This window comes from Phascolarctos cinereus, unplaced genomic scaffold, assembly GCF_003287225.1.
Source record: "Phascolarctos cinereus isolate Bilbo 61053 unplaced genomic scaffold, phaCin_HiC Scaffold_4;HRSCAF=312, whole genome shotgun sequence".
Classification (NCBI taxonomy): domain Eukaryota; kingdom Metazoa; phylum Chordata; class Mammalia; order Diprotodontia; family Phascolarctidae; genus Phascolarctos; species Phascolarctos cinereus.
The window spans coordinates 573,677,773-573,698,212 of NW_027555847.1; the positions used below are offsets into that span (position 1 = coordinate 573,677,773).

At 35.8% G+C, this 20,440-nt stretch overlaps 1 protein-coding gene across 5 annotated transcripts in view; it reads right to left on the reverse strand.

Annotated features, from left to right (window-relative positions):
* Window positions 1-415: 415 nt before the first annotated feature.
* Window positions 416-20,440, reverse strand: part of EXOC2 (exocyst complex component 2) — a 238,954-nt gene continuing 218,929 nt past the window's right edge. For all 5 annotated transcript variants that reach the window (XM_020976652.2, XM_020976651.2, XM_020976649.2 and 2 more), the window contains 4 exons: window positions 16,752-16,874; window positions 14,408-14,469; window positions 3,450-3,509; window positions 416-2,062 (listed from right to left, as the gene is read on the reverse strand). In XM_020976652.2, coding sequence (XP_020832311.2) covers window positions 1,969-2,062; window positions 3,450-3,509; window positions 14,408-14,469; window positions 16,752-16,874 — 339 coding nt within the window. In that variant the 3' untranslated portion in view covers window positions 416-1,968. The remainder of the gene's footprint in view (window positions 2,063-3,449; window positions 3,510-14,407; window positions 14,470-16,751; window positions 16,875-20,440) is intronic.

Sequence of the window (20,440 nt, forward strand, 5' to 3'; positions counted from 1 at the left end):
TTTCTAAAATATCTATGGTCAAAAAAACTTCAGCAGTTGATGACCAGGCTACTAGTGATGATCCTCTTGGAACTTCCCTTAGGCTGGTCCTTGAACGACAAAAAGAGATCACATGTTTCAAGATGTACTGAAGCTTTTTTGGGGGGTTAGCAGGATTCACTAGAGCTCTTGCTCCAACAGCATAACCTTTAAGAACCCAGATTTACTTCTATGCCATGATGAGGTACTGAAGTAGGCTTCTAGCAAAGTATACATAGGAATACAGAGTTAAAGTTATCAAAAGTTATTTGATTTACTTTACACATGCAGAAAGAAATTCAGGAGGAAAAAATTAAATGCACTTTATATTGAAGATAGTTTCTTTATAGGTTCAATGAACTGTGCCAGTCTATTAAAATACCAGAAACATCTAGGATTGCATTTTTGTAATTTAATTCATAGCCACAGTAGGTACATACAGAGAAAAGTGAAAATGTTTCCTATAATTGCTTAATATACCTTATAAGCCACATTTCTAAAGGATCAAACTTTTACTTCTAGTTATTACAGCTGTTTTCCCACAAATACTAAATGAACAAATACAATGACATTTACCTGTTTCATATAATTACCAATGTACATATGGGCAACTGGGCTTTAAATCTCTTCGTACTAGTAAAGACATGGGTAATGTTTAGCACTTAAAAAAAATTTCTGCAGTTTCTACTGGGATTACTACAAGTAGAAGATTACTGAAATATTCTGAAGTGAGTTTTCACATGAAGTGAGGAAGGCTAAAGGCCAGAGCTTACTCAGAATTAGTTTGTCACTTCTCTGGGTCACTGTGACCTTTTTCCTGTAATCTCTTAAGTCAGCACAGAATGTGGGACAACTGGAACAAATGATTATCCACAACTCTTACCATTCTGAAACTGATGCATTTGCTTTGAATCCACAGAAACCCAGAGTGCCAGGCCAGCACTCATCTGGCCACTGAGGCTGAGACAGTGCAAGGGATCAATGGTGTGGCAAAAAATGAAATGAACTGCAGAGGAAAAAGGAACAGAGAACACGAGTAGAAGACAGCCAGTAGCAGTAGTTTTTGCCCTCTGCCATGTGGGCTCTTCTGTGTTCCTTGGGAAGATGGCAATTTTAAACAACACTGAAGAGAGAGAGTAAAGGTTACCAAGGAAGTCCCTACAGGTAATAAGGTGCCAAGTACTTGGCCACTGAGATTCAATTAGCTATTAATTAATTAAGGTTTTCAGGAACTAAGTACACACATATAATTCAATTTTGGAGTAAAGTCAGAATGAGAAAGTGACACTGATGAGATGTTAGTCTTTCGTACTGTGAAAAAGAAAAACCAGACAACAAAATGTTAATTATATTCATGGGTATTTTGGACTACAGACAATGATATGAAATATATTCAAAATGTGACAGTTTTTATGCAGCCTACAATCTCTGCTAACACATACTTGAATTATGTTGTAGGGCCATCTGTATGAAATAAAGCTTACAAGTGCAGCTGGGTAGCTTAGGACGATTGAATCTTTTTAAGTGTCTAAATGTAACCTGCCCAATTTCTTTTCTTCTTATGAAAGTTCTGCTACTTAAAGTTTTGTAAAGGAGACACTGAGAAATATATAGCAAACATACAGTTCATTTCATTTAAAGAGTACGCTCACTAAAAAGAGAATTCATCCAACATTCTCTATCCAACACATGGCTAGAAAAAGTCTATTTTGAAAAGGTATTTTTACCATTTTGATGGGACCCAAACCAATAGAGATGACTAAGCAAACACTACTTGGGCATTTCAAAAGATTCCTTTTGTTTCAAAGGCTAACACATGCCAGGTTGTCACTAAGCTGCAATCAGGAAAAAGCTCAACCATCCAAATGCTTGAACACTGAGTATCTGAACAACCTTTAAAGAGAAGGGTCTTGCCCCTTGGCCTTCACCTGACTGTTCTTTGATGTGTATCTATGTTTTCAACATAGGAGAGGGAGAAGCTTGGAAACAGGTGAGCTGCAAGTGCATCCTGCTTTTAAACTTGTTCAGGAGCTCTTCCAGTAACCTAAAAGGGAGGAGAGAGGCTTCAAAATCGGACAGGAGTGAGGCTGCTTAATAGCACAAGAAAACATTTCAGTAAACCCAGCTGCACTGCTTTCATTTGTGTTATTTTTCAGAAAGGTAAATGAAAAGTTCATTACAGACTGCTTAGTAATAATGCAGATGAAAACAATTCAATAGGGGCAAATCTATCGCTCCCAGATTGCTCCCTTCTAGAACTAGTGCTTTACCATTTTGTTCATTCTGCTTTCTGAAGACACATGTGTTGGAGCAAAATGAATTAGAACAGAAAAACTATGTGCCAGGAGAGAGAGGTTTCAGTCCTACTTCTGTCAATAACTGTATAACTTTAGGCAAACCCTTTATGGTGTGATAAGGAAGCAAACATTTGTGTTTCTGTGGCTTTAGCTGTGGAAGTAACCTGGACAATCAAGAGATTCGGCTGTTCTAGGTTCTCTCCTGGGTCAGGAGAGTTCAAGTTCAGCTTGAGAGAATTAATCTTATCTTAACAACATTTGTGAAGTTTTGTGGTGATTAAAACATCACCACAAAAAGAGCAAAAGCCTGCTCTTCTTCAATACCTTATTTTCTACTTATACTTTTCTTAAGTACATATTTTTGGAGGATAAATATGACAGCATTCTGCTTCTGAAAAGAAGCAGTTATTTTAGAGGGCACAAAATATGCTATGATTTGCCACCTGTCTTTAATACTGACACTTACCTACATTTGACTATGCTGTTGACATTTGAATGAATTAAAAATAACCAATGCTCTTTTCTTTTCAATGTAAAAGATAATTTAAATTAATGATCTGCCCATAGAGTGACAAAACTCACAGAGCTTTATATTTCATTGTGATGCTCCATTTCACATTTATCTAGATGTTATATTCTTAAAAACAGAATCAGATAATATAGTCTTATGGTGTAAGCTTATAGATTTCCCAGTACTGTCACTTAAAATAAGAAAATAGCTAATTTCAAAATCCTACCCCCAAGCATAAGAGAAAAGTTCTATTGTATATTCTGTCATCTGATACATGCTTCATGTAAATTTAAGATGAAACATAATTTTTAAAAATCTCATAATCAATAAGCATGTATTAAGTGCCTACTATCTGATAGGCACTGTGCTAGCAACTACTCTAGAAATTTTTCATTTATATTTAATGACAATTGACAACTTGACATACAACACAGCAATTATTTATAGTAATATTACTTTCAACAGAAAGAATGGGTCAGTAACGTTTGGCAATTATATAATGTTCCACCATAATTCAAACCACTAATGTGGGATTTGTCTGTAATAACAACCAGTATGAGACTCAAAAGTCTTGGCTCCTGAGGACAGCTTTATTAAAAACAAGACCAAAATAGAAAACTCACTTTTTATCTGCTCCACTTGAAAGTTGAGGCAGGGCTTCCAATGCTTGTTTAAAACTAGATCTGCAGCATAAAAATTAACAATATTTAATCCAAAGCATTTTTACATTGCTTTGAACAGACTAGAATAATGTATGTATATTTTCAGGGACATCTTGATAATAAAGAATTGCAAAGCTGTTGACATGCAAATGGAACTATTACCAAAGTAAAACTGAGGCTAGATCATCCAGAATTAAAACTAAGAACTGCTGATGCCTTGGAGAAGTAAGCTCAGAAAACCTGAATCAGGAAATGAAATCCAACTAGAAAAGATATAAGGTAAAAGAGAATTAAAGAATATATAACAGTAAGAAGAGAACAAAGGAAAAAGCTTTATTAGAGAGGAGGGAAAACTCAGGACAAATGGAAGCAACAAGACAGAAATACTGAGTGCCTATCAAAACCTAGAGCTTTACAAAAAATAGTTTACAATGAAGAGAAATTGGGCGGTGGGAAACTAAAAGCTGAATTAGGGGAAAACCTTACCAGTGACAATTCAAATAGGCTAGATAAGTACCATTCAAATTTACAGGGCCTTATTTGCATTTTAGAATCTGAAAAGCTTATGTACAGGGCCACCAGCTGCCAATTCACTGATAATTTGTGGAGGACTGGGGAGTCACGGGAACACTGGGCAAAAACCAAGACAATAAGCATGTTTGAAAAAGGTCCTTTATCAAAGTCCTTACTCCAGAGCCTCATCACTGTGTGGTGGTGACCTGGGGTTATCAAAGACTATTGAGCTGGCAGAGTCAAGATGGTAGATTAGAGGCAGCAACCCAATTAAATTCTCTCAACATTCCCCTCCAAACAACTTTAAAATAATGCTTCAAATAAAAATTTGGAGCAGCAGAGCCAACAAATGGTCAGAGTGAGACATTTTTCTAGCCTAACACAACTTAGGAGGTCTTCAGAAGAAGTCTGTGACACTAGAGTGGGAGCAACAGTAGCACCAGTGGTGGGCCTTGGAGGTGGCTGCAACAGGGGCAGTAGCAACAGCAGCTTCAAGAGGTCTCAGCCAAAGAGACAGTAAGGGGGTTAGACAATTGGTCAGAAAGAGATTACAGCGGACCCTTTGCTGGCACTGGGTGTAACTGACACTGACTGGCAACTCTATTGTCCATATGCAGTTCTGGGTTACAGTTCCAAGGTAGAGAAGAGCACTAGTGCTTGAGGCTGCAAGGGAGCAGGGGCCCTTCCTGGGTGAAGACCTGAGTGCACCCAGAGAGCCAAATGGAGAGGTGGTGAGTAGCTTGAGAGTAGGACATTGGTGGCATTGGATTGAGGCTGACAGAAATGAGAAAGTGGGCAATGGGGCAAGGAGAACATGGTTTGGATGATGATAGACAGGGGACAGGGGCAGCTAGGTGATGCAGTGGACAGAGCACCGGCCCCAAAGTCAGGAGGACCTGAGTTCAAATCCAGTCTTAGAACAAATACTCAACACTTACTAGCTGTGTGACCCTGGGCAAGTCACTTAACCCCAACTGCCTTAAAAACAAAACAAAACAAAAACACTGGGATGTAGTGGCAAAGAACTGGAAATGGAGGTGATATCCATCAGTCTGGGAATGGCTGAACAAGTTGTGGTATATGAATGTGATGGAATATTATTGTGCTATAAGAAATGATGAGCAAGTGGACTTCAGAAAAACCTGGAAAGACTTGTATGGACTAATGCTGAGTGAAGTAAGCAGAACCAGAACACTGTACACAGTGACAACAACATTGTGCAATGACCAGCTTTGACAGACTTAGCTCTTCTAAGCAATACAATGATCTAAGACAGCTCCAAAAGATTCATGATGGAAACTGCTTTCTACCTCTAGAAAAAGAACTAGGAAGTCTGAATGCAGATCAAAGAATGTTATTTGCTCTCTCTTTTTTCTGTTTCTTCTTTCTCGTGGTTTCTCCCATTGGTTCTAATTACAACATGACTAATGTGAAAATAGACTTAATATGAATATGTATGTTGAGCCTATATCAATTCACATGATCTCTTGGGGTGGGGGCATGGGAGAGACAGGGATAAAATTTGGAACTCAAGATCTTATGGAAGTGAATGCTGAAAACTAAAAATAAATAAATAAATTTATTTTAAAAAAATTTAAAAAAAAAGACCTAAGTGCAGACCAGGAGAGCAATGATCATACCTCTCCCCAGATTACATCACCTTGGAAGCACTGAAAACTTGCAGACCCCAAGACAGCAGTGCACAAAAAGACTGAAGCTTGGGACAGTGCTTACCCACCCCAGGTTAAGCAGAGCACAACTTTAACATAAAGTTCAAAGCCAAGAAATAGGCTAGAAAAATAAGAAAATAACAACAACAAAAAAGAGTCTGACCATAAAAAGCTACTATAGTGGCAGGAAAGACCAAGACATAAACTCAGAAGATGACAATAATGTAAAAACAGCTATAACCAAAGTCTCAAAGAAAAATGCTATCCAGACACAGGCCCAACAAGAATTCCTGGAAGAATTAAAGAAAAAATGAGTGGTGGAATAAAAATTGGGAGAGTAAATGAGAGTGATTAAAGAAAATTATGAAAAGAGAATTAACAGTTTGGTAAAAGAGGCACATAAAATACTAAAGAAAATAATAAAGACCAGAGTTGGCCAAATGCTCAAAGAGGTACAAAAATTTACCACAAAAAGAGAACTCTTTAAAATGCAGAGTAGGCTAAGTGGAAAAGGAAGTACAACAATTAACTGAAGAAAAGAACTCCTTAAATAGCAAAACTGGCCAAACAGAATAAATGGTACAAAAGCTCACTGAGGAAAATAATTCCTTAAAATTTAGATTTGGGCAAGTGGAAGCTAACGACTCCACGAGACATCAAGAAACAATAAAACAAAGTTAAAAGAATGAAAAAAATAGAAGAGAATGGGAAATATTTCATTAGAAAAACAAATGACCCGGAAAACAGATCAAAGAGAGATAATTTAAGAATTATTAGGAAAAAAAGGAATTATTGGACTACCTGAAAGCCATAATAATAATTAAAAAAACCCTTAACACCATATTTCAAGAAATTATAAAAGAAAACTACCCTGATATCTTAGATCCAGAAGGTAAAATAGAAATTGAAAGAATCTACAAATCATTTCCTGAAAGAGAACCCAAAATGAAAACTCCCAGGAATATTACAACCACATTCCAGAGCTCCCAGGCCAAGGAGAAAATACTATAAGCTGCCAGAAAGAAACAATTAAAATATTGTGAAGCCACAGTCACAATAACACAAGATTTAGCAGCTTCCGTGTTAAAGGAGTACAGTGCTTGGAATATCACAGTCTAGATGGCAAAGAAGCTAGGATTACAACAAAGAATCACCTCCCCAGCAAAACTGAGCATAATCCTTCAGAGCAAAAAATGGAAATTTAATGAAACAGAGGACTTTCAAGGATTCCTGATGAAAAGACCAGAACCGAACAGAAAAATCTGACATTCAAACACAGGCTGCAAGAGAGGCATAAAATGCTAAACATGAAATAGAAAACTTATGGGATGTGATAAGGTTAAATTGTTTGTACTCTCATATAGGAAGATGATAGATACGTGTAACTCCTACAAACTTCATCATGATTAGAGCAGTTAGAAAGAGTCTACATAGATAGAGGGCATGAATATGAGTTGATTATGTTGGGATGAGCTAAAAAAAAAAGGATGAGAAAGAGGGATCCATTGGGAGAAGGGCAATGAGAGAGACAGAAGGGGGAAAATTTTCTTGCACGAAGGAAGCACATAAGGAAGAGCTTTTAAAGTGGAGGAGAAAATAGGGGAGTGGTGGGCAATGCTTGAACTTCACACATTTTGGAATTGGTTCAAAGAGGGAAGAATATATACATACATACATACATATACACATACACACATATGTATACATACTCATTCAGCTGGGTAGAGAAATCTCCTACCCCAAAAGAAAATAGAAGGGGAAGAGAATAAGAGATGAGAAGCGGGGTGGGGTGGGATGTAGGATGACAAAAGGGAGGGTAGATTAAAGGAGGCAGTGGTCAGAAGCAAAACAGACTTTTGAGGAGGATAAAAAGAGAGAAGAATAAACAGAAGAAAATTGAATGGAGGGAAATACACAGTAATCATAACTATGAATGTGAATGGGATGAGCTCAGCGAGCAGAATGTATTAGAAACTAGAATCCAACAGTATGTTGTTTATAAGAGACACCTGAAGTGGAAAGGCATACACAGAGTTAAAATAAGGGGCTGGAACAGAATCTACTATGCTTCAGCTTAAGTAAAAAAGGCAGGGGGTAGCTATCATGATCTCAAACAAAGCAATAGCAGAAATAAACAATTAAAAGAGAAAATCAGGGAAACTACATTTTGCTAAAAGGTACAACAGACAATGAAATAACATAAAAATTTTTATATTTCTCAAATATATAGGGAATTAAGTTAAATGTATAAAAATAAGATGCAATTGATAAATGGTTGAAGGATATGAACAGGCAGTTTTCAGAAGAAGAAATCAAAGCTCTTTACAGTCATGTGAAAAAGTGCTCTAAATCACTACTGATTAGAGAAAGACAAATGAAAACAACTCTGAGGTACCACCTCACACCTATAGGATTGGCTAATATGACAGAAAAGAAAAATGACAAATGTTGGAGGGGATGTAGAAAAATTGGGACACTAAAACACTGTTGGTAGGAGTTGGTAGGAGTGAACTGGTCCAACCATTCTGGAAACTATACATACCATTTAGCCCATTAATACCCCTACTAGATCTGTATCCCAAAGAGATCGAAGGAAAAGGATCTATGTACAAAAATATGTATCAGTACCTCTTTTTGTGGTAGCAAAGAAATGGAAATTGAGGAGATGCTCATCAATTGGGAAATGGATAAATAAGTTATGGCATATGACTGTGATGGATTGCTATCGTACTGTAAGAAATGATGAAGGAAATGGTTTCAGAAAAACATGGGAAAACCTGAAAACCTGATGAAAACCAAAAAAACATGAACTGATACAAAGCAAAGTGAGCAGAACCAGGAGATTACTGTACACAGTAAAAGCAGTACTGTAATGTTGATCAACTATGAAACATTTAGCTGCTCTGATCAACACAACGATTCAAGACAATCCCAAAATACTCATGATTAAAAAATGTTATCCACCTACAGAGAGAGAACTAATGAACTCAGAATTCCAATTGTAGTATAATTTTCTCATTTTCTATATTTTCTTTCTTTCTTTCTTTCTCTCTTTCTTTCTTTCTTTCTTTCTTTCTTTCTTTCTTTCTTTCTTTCTTTCTTTCTCTCTTTCTTTCATATGGATAATATGGAAATATGTTTTGCATGATTTTGCATATATAATTGATATATTGCTTGCTCTCAGTGGGTGGGGGAGGGGTGGAAGAGAGGGAGAAAACCTGAAAATCCCCCCAGCTGAAAACAAATAAATAATAAGTTATCTAAAGAACAAAATAAAACAAAACACCAAAGTCCACTGAGCCAACTAAGCTCTGGCAGGACCCACTGAACTTCAGCTACAGCAACTTCTAAAAACTCCCTAGTCTGGGGTAGAGGAGTTCCAGGCTCAGGTAGTGATAGGAGCACCCACTGCAGCAAAATCACAGATTCTTGAAGTATTGAAGAAATACTGGAAAACATGAAAAAGAATGAGCCAAAAAATAAGACCCTTAAATTTAACTTCTATTAGCCTCTCTCAGTTTCAGTTTCCTCATCTCTAAAATGGAAACAATAAGACATGTAGCATTTACCTCCCAAAGTTATTATGAGGAAATTAGATAATAAATGTAAAATACTTTGCGAAACATATTTTATATATTACATATATTTTATGTATTTTATATTCATATATATAAATGATATATTTTATATATCATATATATGCATATATATACATATATATCATCATCATCAACATCATCATCATCTGTTCTTATCTTTTTCAATGGAATTCAGATAGACAGTCCTGAGACAGGTCTTTATACTGCTAATATTCAATGTTCTACAGACTTTTGCACAAGTAAGTAAGAAAAATGCTTAATGTAGCTGAAGCATTAATCCCCTATTGGCTCACTACAAACATCCTCAGTATGACTCCAGAAACAGAAAAGATAAAAAGGATGATATATGGCATTTCATACTGTTCCTACATAATTCTCCTCTCTTATTTTTGATCTCTATATTTTGAAATTATTGTTATAATTATTGTTACAAGTAGCAAAACACTAGGAAAAAGGAAAGCATTTTGAGAATAAGATTACTCTGTATAGTTTCCTAGAGAACAAGTTAGAACTCATCCCCTTTTGAATGAATAAAAAAGCAGTAGTGCTTACTAAGTGCCAGGCACTTAGTAAATGAGAAGAAGGGATAAATATAATTTATGTTAACCTACCTCAGAATGGCTTATTCAGGAGCCTTATCAATAAAGCCAGGGAAATGTATTTTATACTACTGTTTCTTAAATTGAGGATGAGGATAAAGAAAACAAATCTTTTTAGAGGAATAGAACATTTCAAGGAGTCACTGGAGCTGAAGCTAGAGAAATCACTTGGTAGCAGTGGTACCATCCTTATCAGCATAGCCACCTCACTAAGGAGTATTAATTACCACTGCTCCCTTTTTTCTCTACTCTACACACTCTCTTATCCCTTTGTTCCCCTTATCACCAAGATTCTTTCTGTTTCCTGAACTCCTCTTCCTATTGGTCTTTCTTTAAACGAAACAAAAGAAAAATTGGTGACACTCCTTAGTAACACAGAAATTCTGTCACACGAACTCTTTCGCTTAAAGAGTAAGGCAGGACATGGACTTACACAGAGATGGAAGGGAACTCAGAGGACATCTAGTCCACCCTGCTCATTTTACAGATGGGGAAACTGAGCCTGGGGACACTTGTTTAGGGTCATATGACTCCAGGGAAAATGAAGGTAAAGATGTTGAAGTCTTATCTTTTCTGCAGGCTCATGAGCGGATCATGGGTCAGTAAGTCCTCCACCTAGGCTACATAACAAGTAATCTGCAGGGCTATGACATGCCTAGGGTGTCAAATTTCCATGAGTAACCTGAATGGTGAAAGATAAGCCCTGAGCTCATGACACCAGGCAGAGGTGATCGGGAGGGAGGAATTGAGGTGGGGAAATGACTGGCTCTTTCAAATATAGAACGAGAACTCAAAGTAACCGGTGAAATGGAGAAGTGGTCAGGAAGACAAATGCAAAACACCCCAGGGAGTAAAAGCGAATAACACCAATACAGAGCAGGGTTGCCTGCTTAGGTGACAAGACAGCAGGACAGAACCCGGGGGCCTGCTGGAGAACAAGCTCAGGAAGGTCTGCTGAAGGAGGCAGTGATGGAAGAGAGGCTGCATGACAAATGAGCAAGCCAATCAGGAGCAAAGTCAGAGGTACAGTTTGGCTCAGTACAAGGAAGAACTTCCTAATCAATAGAGCCATGTAAGAATAGCTAACTTTCCTTAAATGTACACAGGGTTTTATAGATATAAAGTGCTTTAACTGACATATTGTTACATTCCATGAGGTAGGTGGCCCAATCATTAGAATTCCAATTTTAGAGATGAAGAAACTTGTTCTACATCCCAAAGCTGGAAAATGGCAGGGCTGGGATGTGTCTAGAGCTTCCCAGGACGTTCAGTGGAGAAAGGACACGTCTTATCATTGTAGGTATTCAAGGACAGTATTCAAGGGTAATCACTCGTCCACAGACCCACAGAGGAGAGTTACCTTGTGGGTAATGGGTTGGAGGATTACTAAGGTCCCTTCTGACTCCAAGATGATGATTCTAGGCTGGCCATGAGTCAGCAATAAGTACTCCAGTTAAAAATAGGAGCACCATGCAGGCTGGCCTCATGCTTTATACCATATGGACCAGTCAATAATCATCCCTCTAATACTGGTCAATTTTGGGCTACAGATGGAAGCTATAAAGATGTCTTTAAAAAGGCTAAGATTCATTTCAATAAAGGTGTTCGGGATAAAATAATTCTTGTAATAACAATAGGGGTTGGACTCTTTTTCTTTGTCTCTCTCTCATTTTCTCCCACTTTCCTTCCTCCCTCAAAGCTAGGATAAAAGGAAACGGTCTCAAAATTATATCAAGGGTCCATTGTAGAGGTAAGGTAGAAGAAATTCCTGAGAGTTTTTGGACATCGGGAGAGATTATTTAGTGAGTCAGAAGAGCCATGATGTGAAAAAAGCATGATCCAAGGAGTCAGTATATCTAGGTTCTAGTCCAGGCTCTGATATTAACTAGTTATAATCTTGGGCAAATCACTTAATTGATTCTTCTAGGCCTAAGTTTCCTCTCCTGTAAAAAAAGGTTTCATTAGATTATCTTTAAGGTTCCTTCCTGCTTCATAATTTTATGAATTTCTCTTTTTTTGGAAAACTTAAAAAAGCACTGATTTGCACATATTTGGGCCTGCATAAAGGCATATTTCTTTGTGTCTATTCTGGATCAAATATGAATCAGATCATAAATCACAGGATCACAGAATTTGAGTTGGAAGGGATGTCAGAGGTCATCTTGTTTAATCTCTTCATTTTACTGACCAAGGAAACAGAGAAGTTTGATGAAGTGTTCAGGTTAGATTTATCAGAGATCAGATTTGAGCTCAGGCTTTTCTTGTCTCTAAGTCTAGCACCTTACCCATCATTCCATACTGTCTCAACATTTTATACATGAAGAAGTTAAGTAATTTGCCCAGGGTCACAGGGAGTAAGCATCTGAGGCAGGATCTGAACTCAGGTCTTCCTGACTCCAGGTCCAGTATTCAATCCGACGATATCTATGACCACTGAAAATTCTTGATGTTGAAAAGATATTAAATGAAGCCTATGGGCTATGAAGTAAACAACATTTTTTCAGGGGGAAATTATAATCAAACAAAAATAAGAAAAAAATCAATAAAGGCCATAATCCTTTTGAGAATGCTACCCAGGGCACCTAATAGTTACAGGCACAAATGATATGGGCAAACAATTGTGAAAACTAGATAGTCAAATATATGTAGTCACACCAAGTATCCATATACACATCAAGTAAATATTGGGTTTCTTTAGGCAGTATGGTATAACGGAGAGTGGTCTGAACTTGCAACTAAAAACCCTAAGTTCAAATCCTTGGCACATTAGCTACATGACAATGATTAAATCACTGGGTATCAGGTTGGTCATCTGTAAAATGAGCATACTATTTATATTACTAATCAAACAGGATGGTTGTGAATATATAAAAATCAATTTGCAATGGTAAAGCCCTATATAAACATGAATTATTATAGGTTTTGGTTGCAATATTATTGCTTTCTCTGTCATATCTTTCTTTTTATTTCTATCCCCACTGCTTAGTACAATGCCTGACACATATTAAGTGCTTAACAAATGCTTGTTGATAATTTGACTCATTTACTCATTTGAGGAGAAATATTAAAAGTCAGAAATTTAGTTCAGGCAAGAAGATAAAATACATTGTAGAAAAATAATGTGGAAGATTAAAACATGTTTTTACATGTACAACAAAATATAACTATATAACAATTTATCATGGACTTATAATACTTCTTCATATAGTGGTTGTAAATGAATTAGCATATTACCTTTGAAAAACCTTAGAAGTTAAAAAAAATTATATTAAGAGTAGTTGGAGGAAAAGTAATTAACAAATAAAAAAATCATACAGAGCATAATTCTCTCAAGAGTGACAGTCTGGGAACTTGGTAGTCATCTATAAGAAGAAAAATAGATTCTTAAGAAATTTATAACCAGGTGTGGCAGTGCAAGCCTTTAATCCCTGCTCCTGGGAGGCTGAGGCTGGAAGGAAATCTCAAATTCAGGAGTTCTGAATTGTAGCAGGGATAAAATTGATCAGGTACCTGTACTAAATCTGGCATCCAAATGGTGAACCTTTGGGAGCAGGGGGGGAGGTACCTAAAGTGTGGTGAACCAGTCCATTAGTAGTGGGATTCAGTCCCTGAGACAATACAGGGAGACCTAGTCTCAAAATTAGAACAACAACAATATACGGATAAGCTCTTAGGTTTATCAGGTACATTAACAATCAAAAGGTAGTATTTCTGCTTCAGTTGCTCTATTTTAAAAAAAAGAAGTTTCATGCAGGGTTCTGCTAAAACCAGCTCACTGTGGCTCACAAGAGCTGATCGTTAAATTTTCAGTGTGAACATTTATACTTCAGAAATTCTTACGGGCTAAAAATCAGGGCATGGCTTATTGTTTTGTTAAATGTCTAGATTTAAGAAAGTGATGGAGAAAATAATAATTCAGATGAAACTTCAAAAAAAGGTAGTATTTCACATGCAACAATGAAAAATAGGAAAATTTTAATCTATACAAAGAGGAAAATTTTATGACTGCTTAGCCCTAGGGTTTAGTTTATTTACAGACAAATTCACAGTAGAAAAGGCTGACTTCTACTTTAATAGGCTAAATATGAACATAATTTTCCACTACAAAGATTTTACAGACAAACCACAAGGCTCCTCCTTTCAGATGACAATATGTGCAACCCATGAAGAGTCTTCTTTTCTAGGGTCTCTTATGAATAGAGCTTTAGATTCATTTTCTATTTTCTCTTTTCCATGAAAGCTCTATAAAACAAAGAATGCTCTGCTACTTCAGTGGTGATCCTAGTGATCAGGTAGAGGATATTAAAAGAAAAAAAAATTAAACTTTTCACCCTCAATTTTTGCATAAATTTTTTTTTTAACAGCTCCAGACCTGTAATTGAACAAAGCACCAGCTAAGAAGACATTCCATTGCACAGGAAGGTTTGCTTTGGATGCTCAGCTATCTTTGGTGAGGATTTCAACTGAGGCAAAACACATTTTATTATAATATAACATTTTGTGTTATTGATCTGGAATAAGAAAACAGGGGATCTTACTTGCTTTCAGGTGTTAGGTAAACGGCCACAGTATCTCTCAGAGCACAGATTTCAAGCCTTGCCTAAGGACAAGATATAGACAAAAATAACATAAATGTGCTTCTGTCAAACATAAAAGACATGATGAAAAAGCGCTCTTAATCTTACAAACTAAAAGAATCAAACATCCTTTCACATAACAGGTTCAATAGTGGATTTAAAGCTCCCTGTATTCTTTAATTTGTCACTCACCTAAGTGGCAAAAGAATGACTGCAGATTTACAAAGCACTGATTCTTCTTATATACCCACCAGTATGGTAACCTACAAAGGATGAGATCTTTTGCAGAAAACCAAAGAAATGTGCTTTGGTAACCTTTCCTTTGGTTGCAAAGAAGAACCATTTAGGTGTTCTCTTGTTACCAGTTGGAAGACTAGATGAACAATCCTCTTTAAGATGCCTCTTATCTCTCTGATGCTTTCAAAATATAACTGTGGAGTGATTTTTTAGCTATATGTATTCATTGTCTGCTGGTATTAAAAAAAAAAGCACAACTGAGCTGTGAGAAGCAGGAAACTGAACCATGGCTACTGATTTCTCCCCTCCTCTACAGAGAAGGAAGTGGTTTGACTTTACTTCCTCACACCTATAACCTGTCAGGCATATCGACTTTAATCTCCAAAGATAACTCAGTTTTAAATTCTAAGTGAGCACATGGCAGTGCAATAGCTTGGAAAGCCAGTCATAAGCCAGTCTGCAATGAAGCAGGCACCCTCACTGGTTCCGAACTCTCTGTAGGAATGCATTATGTGTGCAAAGTGCTGAAAAAGAGTATTTCAAAGAAATAGTCCCTGCCCTCAAGGAGCTTATTATATATACATAGAACAGCTTCTGGGACATGGACAACTCTTAAAGTTTGAATTAAGAAGAAAATAATACAATTCTTAGAATTTCTTGTTAACCAAAAATCAGGCTGCTAATGTTGTATGATATATTTTTAATGAAACTTTTTCTTTTTGGAAAGCAATCGTTTAGTTTCAGTTTTTAGTGCTTTAGAATTCTGAATAAAGTCAGGCAACTTGAACAAATGTATGTGCCAATCCCCATTTCTATTATTTAGGTTATAGTGTATGCACAAAAAGGATATAAGGAAAAAAACTTTAAAAATAAACAGAGAATAAGGTAAAACTTTCAGCTAGATATCTGTAAAACTAAAATTGATCACAAAAGCAGACTTATTTGTATACTCTAAAAATTCTTAACAATTTCAATTTGAATTCTAACTACATATTTTAATCAACCTATAAAATATGTCAATTATATAATAAGTTGTGCTTACTGTAAATTTTTTAAAAAATCACTCCCTAACAGCAATGTTAAAACTCAAATAATCTCAACAAGCTCCAAATACTCTGTTATCAGCCATACAGTTTTGCTGGGGAGGAAGTGAGGGAATTACCAATTCAGAGAATTGATCCGAGTATCACAGATTTAAAGCTGGATGAGATGTTAGAGAACATCTACTGCAATCTTATTTTAGAGATGAGGACACTGAGGTCCAGAGAGGTTGAGTAACCTGCTCTGAAGGCCAGTGTACACAGCAACAGCTGAGATTCAAATCCAGATTCTCGGACAATGAGGAAGCAGGGTCAGCTCAGAGGAATTCTGAATGTTTCATGTCCTCTACAATTTCTTCCATGTCACCCAACATGCTTTTCTTCCCCAACTAAAACCTTGTTCTCATGAAAGGCTCTCATAAACTCATGCACATGAGATGTTAATAACTGACAAGGCTAATGAGTGTCTCTCCTATCAGGGATATTTGAATTCTAAAATGTCATAAAACACTTTGGCTCAAACCACAGGAATAAAGCTTAATAGTAGAATTTGAGGCTTCTTAATCTAACAGATCAACAAAGGTTTAATAAATTAGGGCAGAATTTGGTTTTCCCAAGCTGATGTGACTTTTTCCTAGGCAATTTTCTAAGACAGGATCTCTCTTACTAGGATAGATAGTAATATCCCAGATTGGAGGATAAGGTATATTTGCTTTCAAACTTAAACTCTATCTAGGAAAAACTAAGAAATCTTCACATTTATCTATATCAAGACTCACTGGGCATCTTGAATAAGGCATGTAATGTAGGTAAACCTATGCACATGTGCATGCATGTACACCTATACACACACACAATAGAGGACACACACAATAGAGGAGTGAATTAATACTGGCAAAATACTTGAAATGAAATGTGGAATCAAAATGTAAGTACTATTCTTTGCTCTTTTTCTTGCTTCTGCTCTACCACAAATACATTTTTGTACATCTGAATGTGGATGGCTATGTACTAGAACAGTTAGGTACCTGCAAAGCTCCATTTTTGCTGAAAGATGAAACACACTGCATCAGTCGACTTAGCTCTTCAGAAACAGCTTCCACTATCTTAGACAACACACGAGGCACTAATTCCTTAGAAATGGTGAACACCTTGTAGAATGTTTCAAACAAGAACATAATATTTAATATGCTAATTATTTGGTGTTTCACAAAGAAAATCAGACAAAAAGAAAAAAAATTAATAAAACTCCTGCACCTCAAGGGTCTACTGGGTACTTGTATTTTAATCTAAATTTTATTGTTTATCTTCAATTCCAAATTTCCCCCCTCTCTATACCTCCTTCCCCACTCATTGAGAAGGCAAGAAATATGATACCTGTTATACACATGAAGTCATGCAAAACATATTTATTAGGCATGTTTAAAAAAAAAGAAAGGGAAAAAAATGTTCTTCCATCTGCACTGTGAGACCATTAATTCTCTATCTGGAGGCGGATAGCCTTCTACGTCTAGAGTTCTTTGGAGTTGTAGTGGATCACTGTACTGATCAGAGTTATTGTTTTTCCACAACTGTTTACCCTTACAATATTGTTACTGTATAGACTATTCTCTTGGTTCTGCTCACTTTTCATCAGTTCATATAGATCTTTCCAAGTTTTTCTGAAACCATCTCCTTTATCTCTTTTTTTAAAAATTAATTTATTTTAGTTTTCAACAATCACTTCCATAAGCTTTTGAGCTTTAAATTTTTCTCCCCGTCCCTCCCCAAGACAACACGCAGTCTGATATACACTATACATATACATTCTTATTAAACATGTTTTCACATTAGTCATTTTGTAAAGAAGAATTAGAACCAATAGGAGGAACCACAAGAAAGAAGAAACAAAACAAAACAAGAAAAAAAAAAGAGCAATTAGTATGCTCTGATCTGCATTTGAACTTCACAGTTCTTTCTCTGGATGTATGTGGACAGCATTTTCCATTAAGAGACTTTTGGAGATGTCTTAGATCCTTGCATTGCTGAGAAGGGCTAAGTCTATTAAAGTCAGTCATTGCACAACCTGGGTATTAACATTCTCCTGGTTCTGCTCACTTCACTCAGCATCAATCCATACATCCATCCAAATTTTTCTGAAGTCTGCCGGCTCATCATTTCTTATAGCACGATAGTATTCCATTACATTCATATACTACAACCTATTCAGCCATTCCCCAATTGATGGGCATCCCCTCCATTTCCAATTCTTTGCCACCACAGAAAGAGCTGCTATAAATACTTTTGTACATGTGGGTCCTTTTCCCATTTTTTTATGATCTCTTTGGGATATTGCTGAGTCAAAGGGTATGTTCATTTTTATAGCCCTTTGGGCATAGTTCCAAATTGCTCTCGAAAATGGTTGGATTAGTTCACAACTCCACCAACAATGCATTGATGTTCCAATTTTCCCATACCTTCTCCAACATTTGTCATTTTTCTGTTTTGTCATGTTAGCCAATCTGATAGGTGTGATGTGATACCTCAGAGTTGTTTTGATTTGCATTTCTCTAATCAATAGTGATTTAGCATTTTTCATATGACTATAGATGCTTTAATTTCCTCATCTGAAAATGACCATTTATCAATTGGAGAATGACTTGTATTTTTTAGTTCTCCACATATTTTAGAAATGAGGTCCTTATCAGAGACACTGGTTGTAAAAATAATTTTCTACTTTCCTTCTAATCTTGGTTGCATTGGTTTTGCTTACGCAGAAACTTTTCAATTTAATATAATCAAATTATTCATTTTGCATTTCATAATGTTCTCTATCTCTTGTTTGGTCATAAATTCTTCTGTTCTCCATAAATCTGATAAGGTAAACTATTCCTTGCTCTCCCAGCTTCCTTATGGTGTCAGCCTTTATATTTAAACCATGAACCAATTCTGACTTTATTTTGGTATATGGTGTAAGATTTTAGTCTATGCCTAGGTTTCTGCCATACCCTTTTCCAGTTTTCCCAGCAGTTTTTGTCAAATAGCGAGTTCTTGTCCCAGAAGCTGGATTCTTTGGGTTTATCAAACAGTAGATTACTATAGTCATTGACTACTGTGTCTTGCATACCTAAATTATTCCACTGATCCACCACTCTATGTCTTAGCCAGTACCAAGTAGTTTTGATGATTGCTGCTTTATAATACAATTTAACATCTGGAACAGTTAGGACACCTTCCCTAGCATTTCTTTTCATTAGTTCTCTTGATATTCTGGACCTTTTGTTATTCCAAATGAATCTTGTTATTATTTTTTCTAGCTCTATAAAATAATTTTTTGTTAGTTTGATTGGTATGGCACTGAGTAAGTAAATTAGCTTAGGTAGAATCATCATTTTTATTATATTAGCTCTGTCTACCCACGAGCAACTGATGTTTTTCCAATTATTTAGATCTGACTTTATTTGTGTGAAAAGTGTTTTGTAATTGTGTTTAATAGTTCCTGGGTTTGTTTTGGTAGGTAGATTCCTAAATATTTTATAATGTCTACAGTAACTTTAAATAGAATTTCTCTTTCTATCTCTTGCTGTTAGGCTTTGTTAGTAATATATAGCAATGCCAATGATTTATGTGGGATTATTTTATAACCTGCAACTTTGCTAAAGTTGTTTATTATTTCAAGGAGTTTTTTACTTGATTCTCTAGGATTCTCTAAGTATATCATCATATCATCTGCAAAGAGTGATAGCATTGTTTCCTCTTTGCCTGTTCTAATATCTTGAATTTCTTTTTCTTCTGTTATTGCTAAAGCTAACATTTTTAGTACTGTATTGAACTACAGTGTTGATAATGGACATCCTTGTTTCACCCTTGATCTTATTGTAAATGTTGCTAGCTCATTCCCATTACATATGATGCTTCCTGAAGGTTTTAGGTAGATGCTACTTATCATTTTAAGGAAGATTCCATTTATTCCTATGCTCGCTAGTGTTTTTAATGGGAATGGGTGCTGTATTTTGTCAAAAGCTTTTTCTGCATATATTGAGATGATTATGTAGTTTCTATTAGTTTTGTTGTTAATATGATCAGTTATGCTACATTCCTGGTATAAATCCTACCTGGTCATAGCATATTATTCTTGTGATAAGTTGCTATTTGCTAATATTTTATTTGAAAATTTTGCATCTATATGCATTAGGGAAACTGGTCTATAATTTCTTTTTCTGTTTTGACTCTTCCCGGTTTAGGCATCAGCACCATATTTGTATCATAAAAAGAATTTGGTAAGACTCCTTCTTTGCCTATTTTCCCAAATAGTCTATATAGTATTGAAATTAATTGTTCTTTAAATGTTTGATAGAATTCGCTTGTAAATCTACCTGGCTCTGGAGATTTTTTCCTAGGGAGTTCATGGATGGCTTGTTCAATTTCTTTTTCCATGATCAGGTTATTTAAGTATCTTACCCCCTCTTTTATTAATCTGGGAAATTTATATTTTGTAAATATTAACCCATTTTACTAAGATTGTCAAATATATTAACATATAGGTGGGTAAAATATTTCCTAATTATTGTTTTAATTTCCTCTTCATTGGTGGTGAATTCACCCTTTTCATTTTTGATACTGGTAATTTGGTTTTCTTTTCTTTTTTTAAATTAAATTAACCAAAGGTTTATCTATTTTTTTTTTCATAAAACCAGCTCTTAGTTTTATTTTTTAGTTCAATAGTTTTCTTAATTTC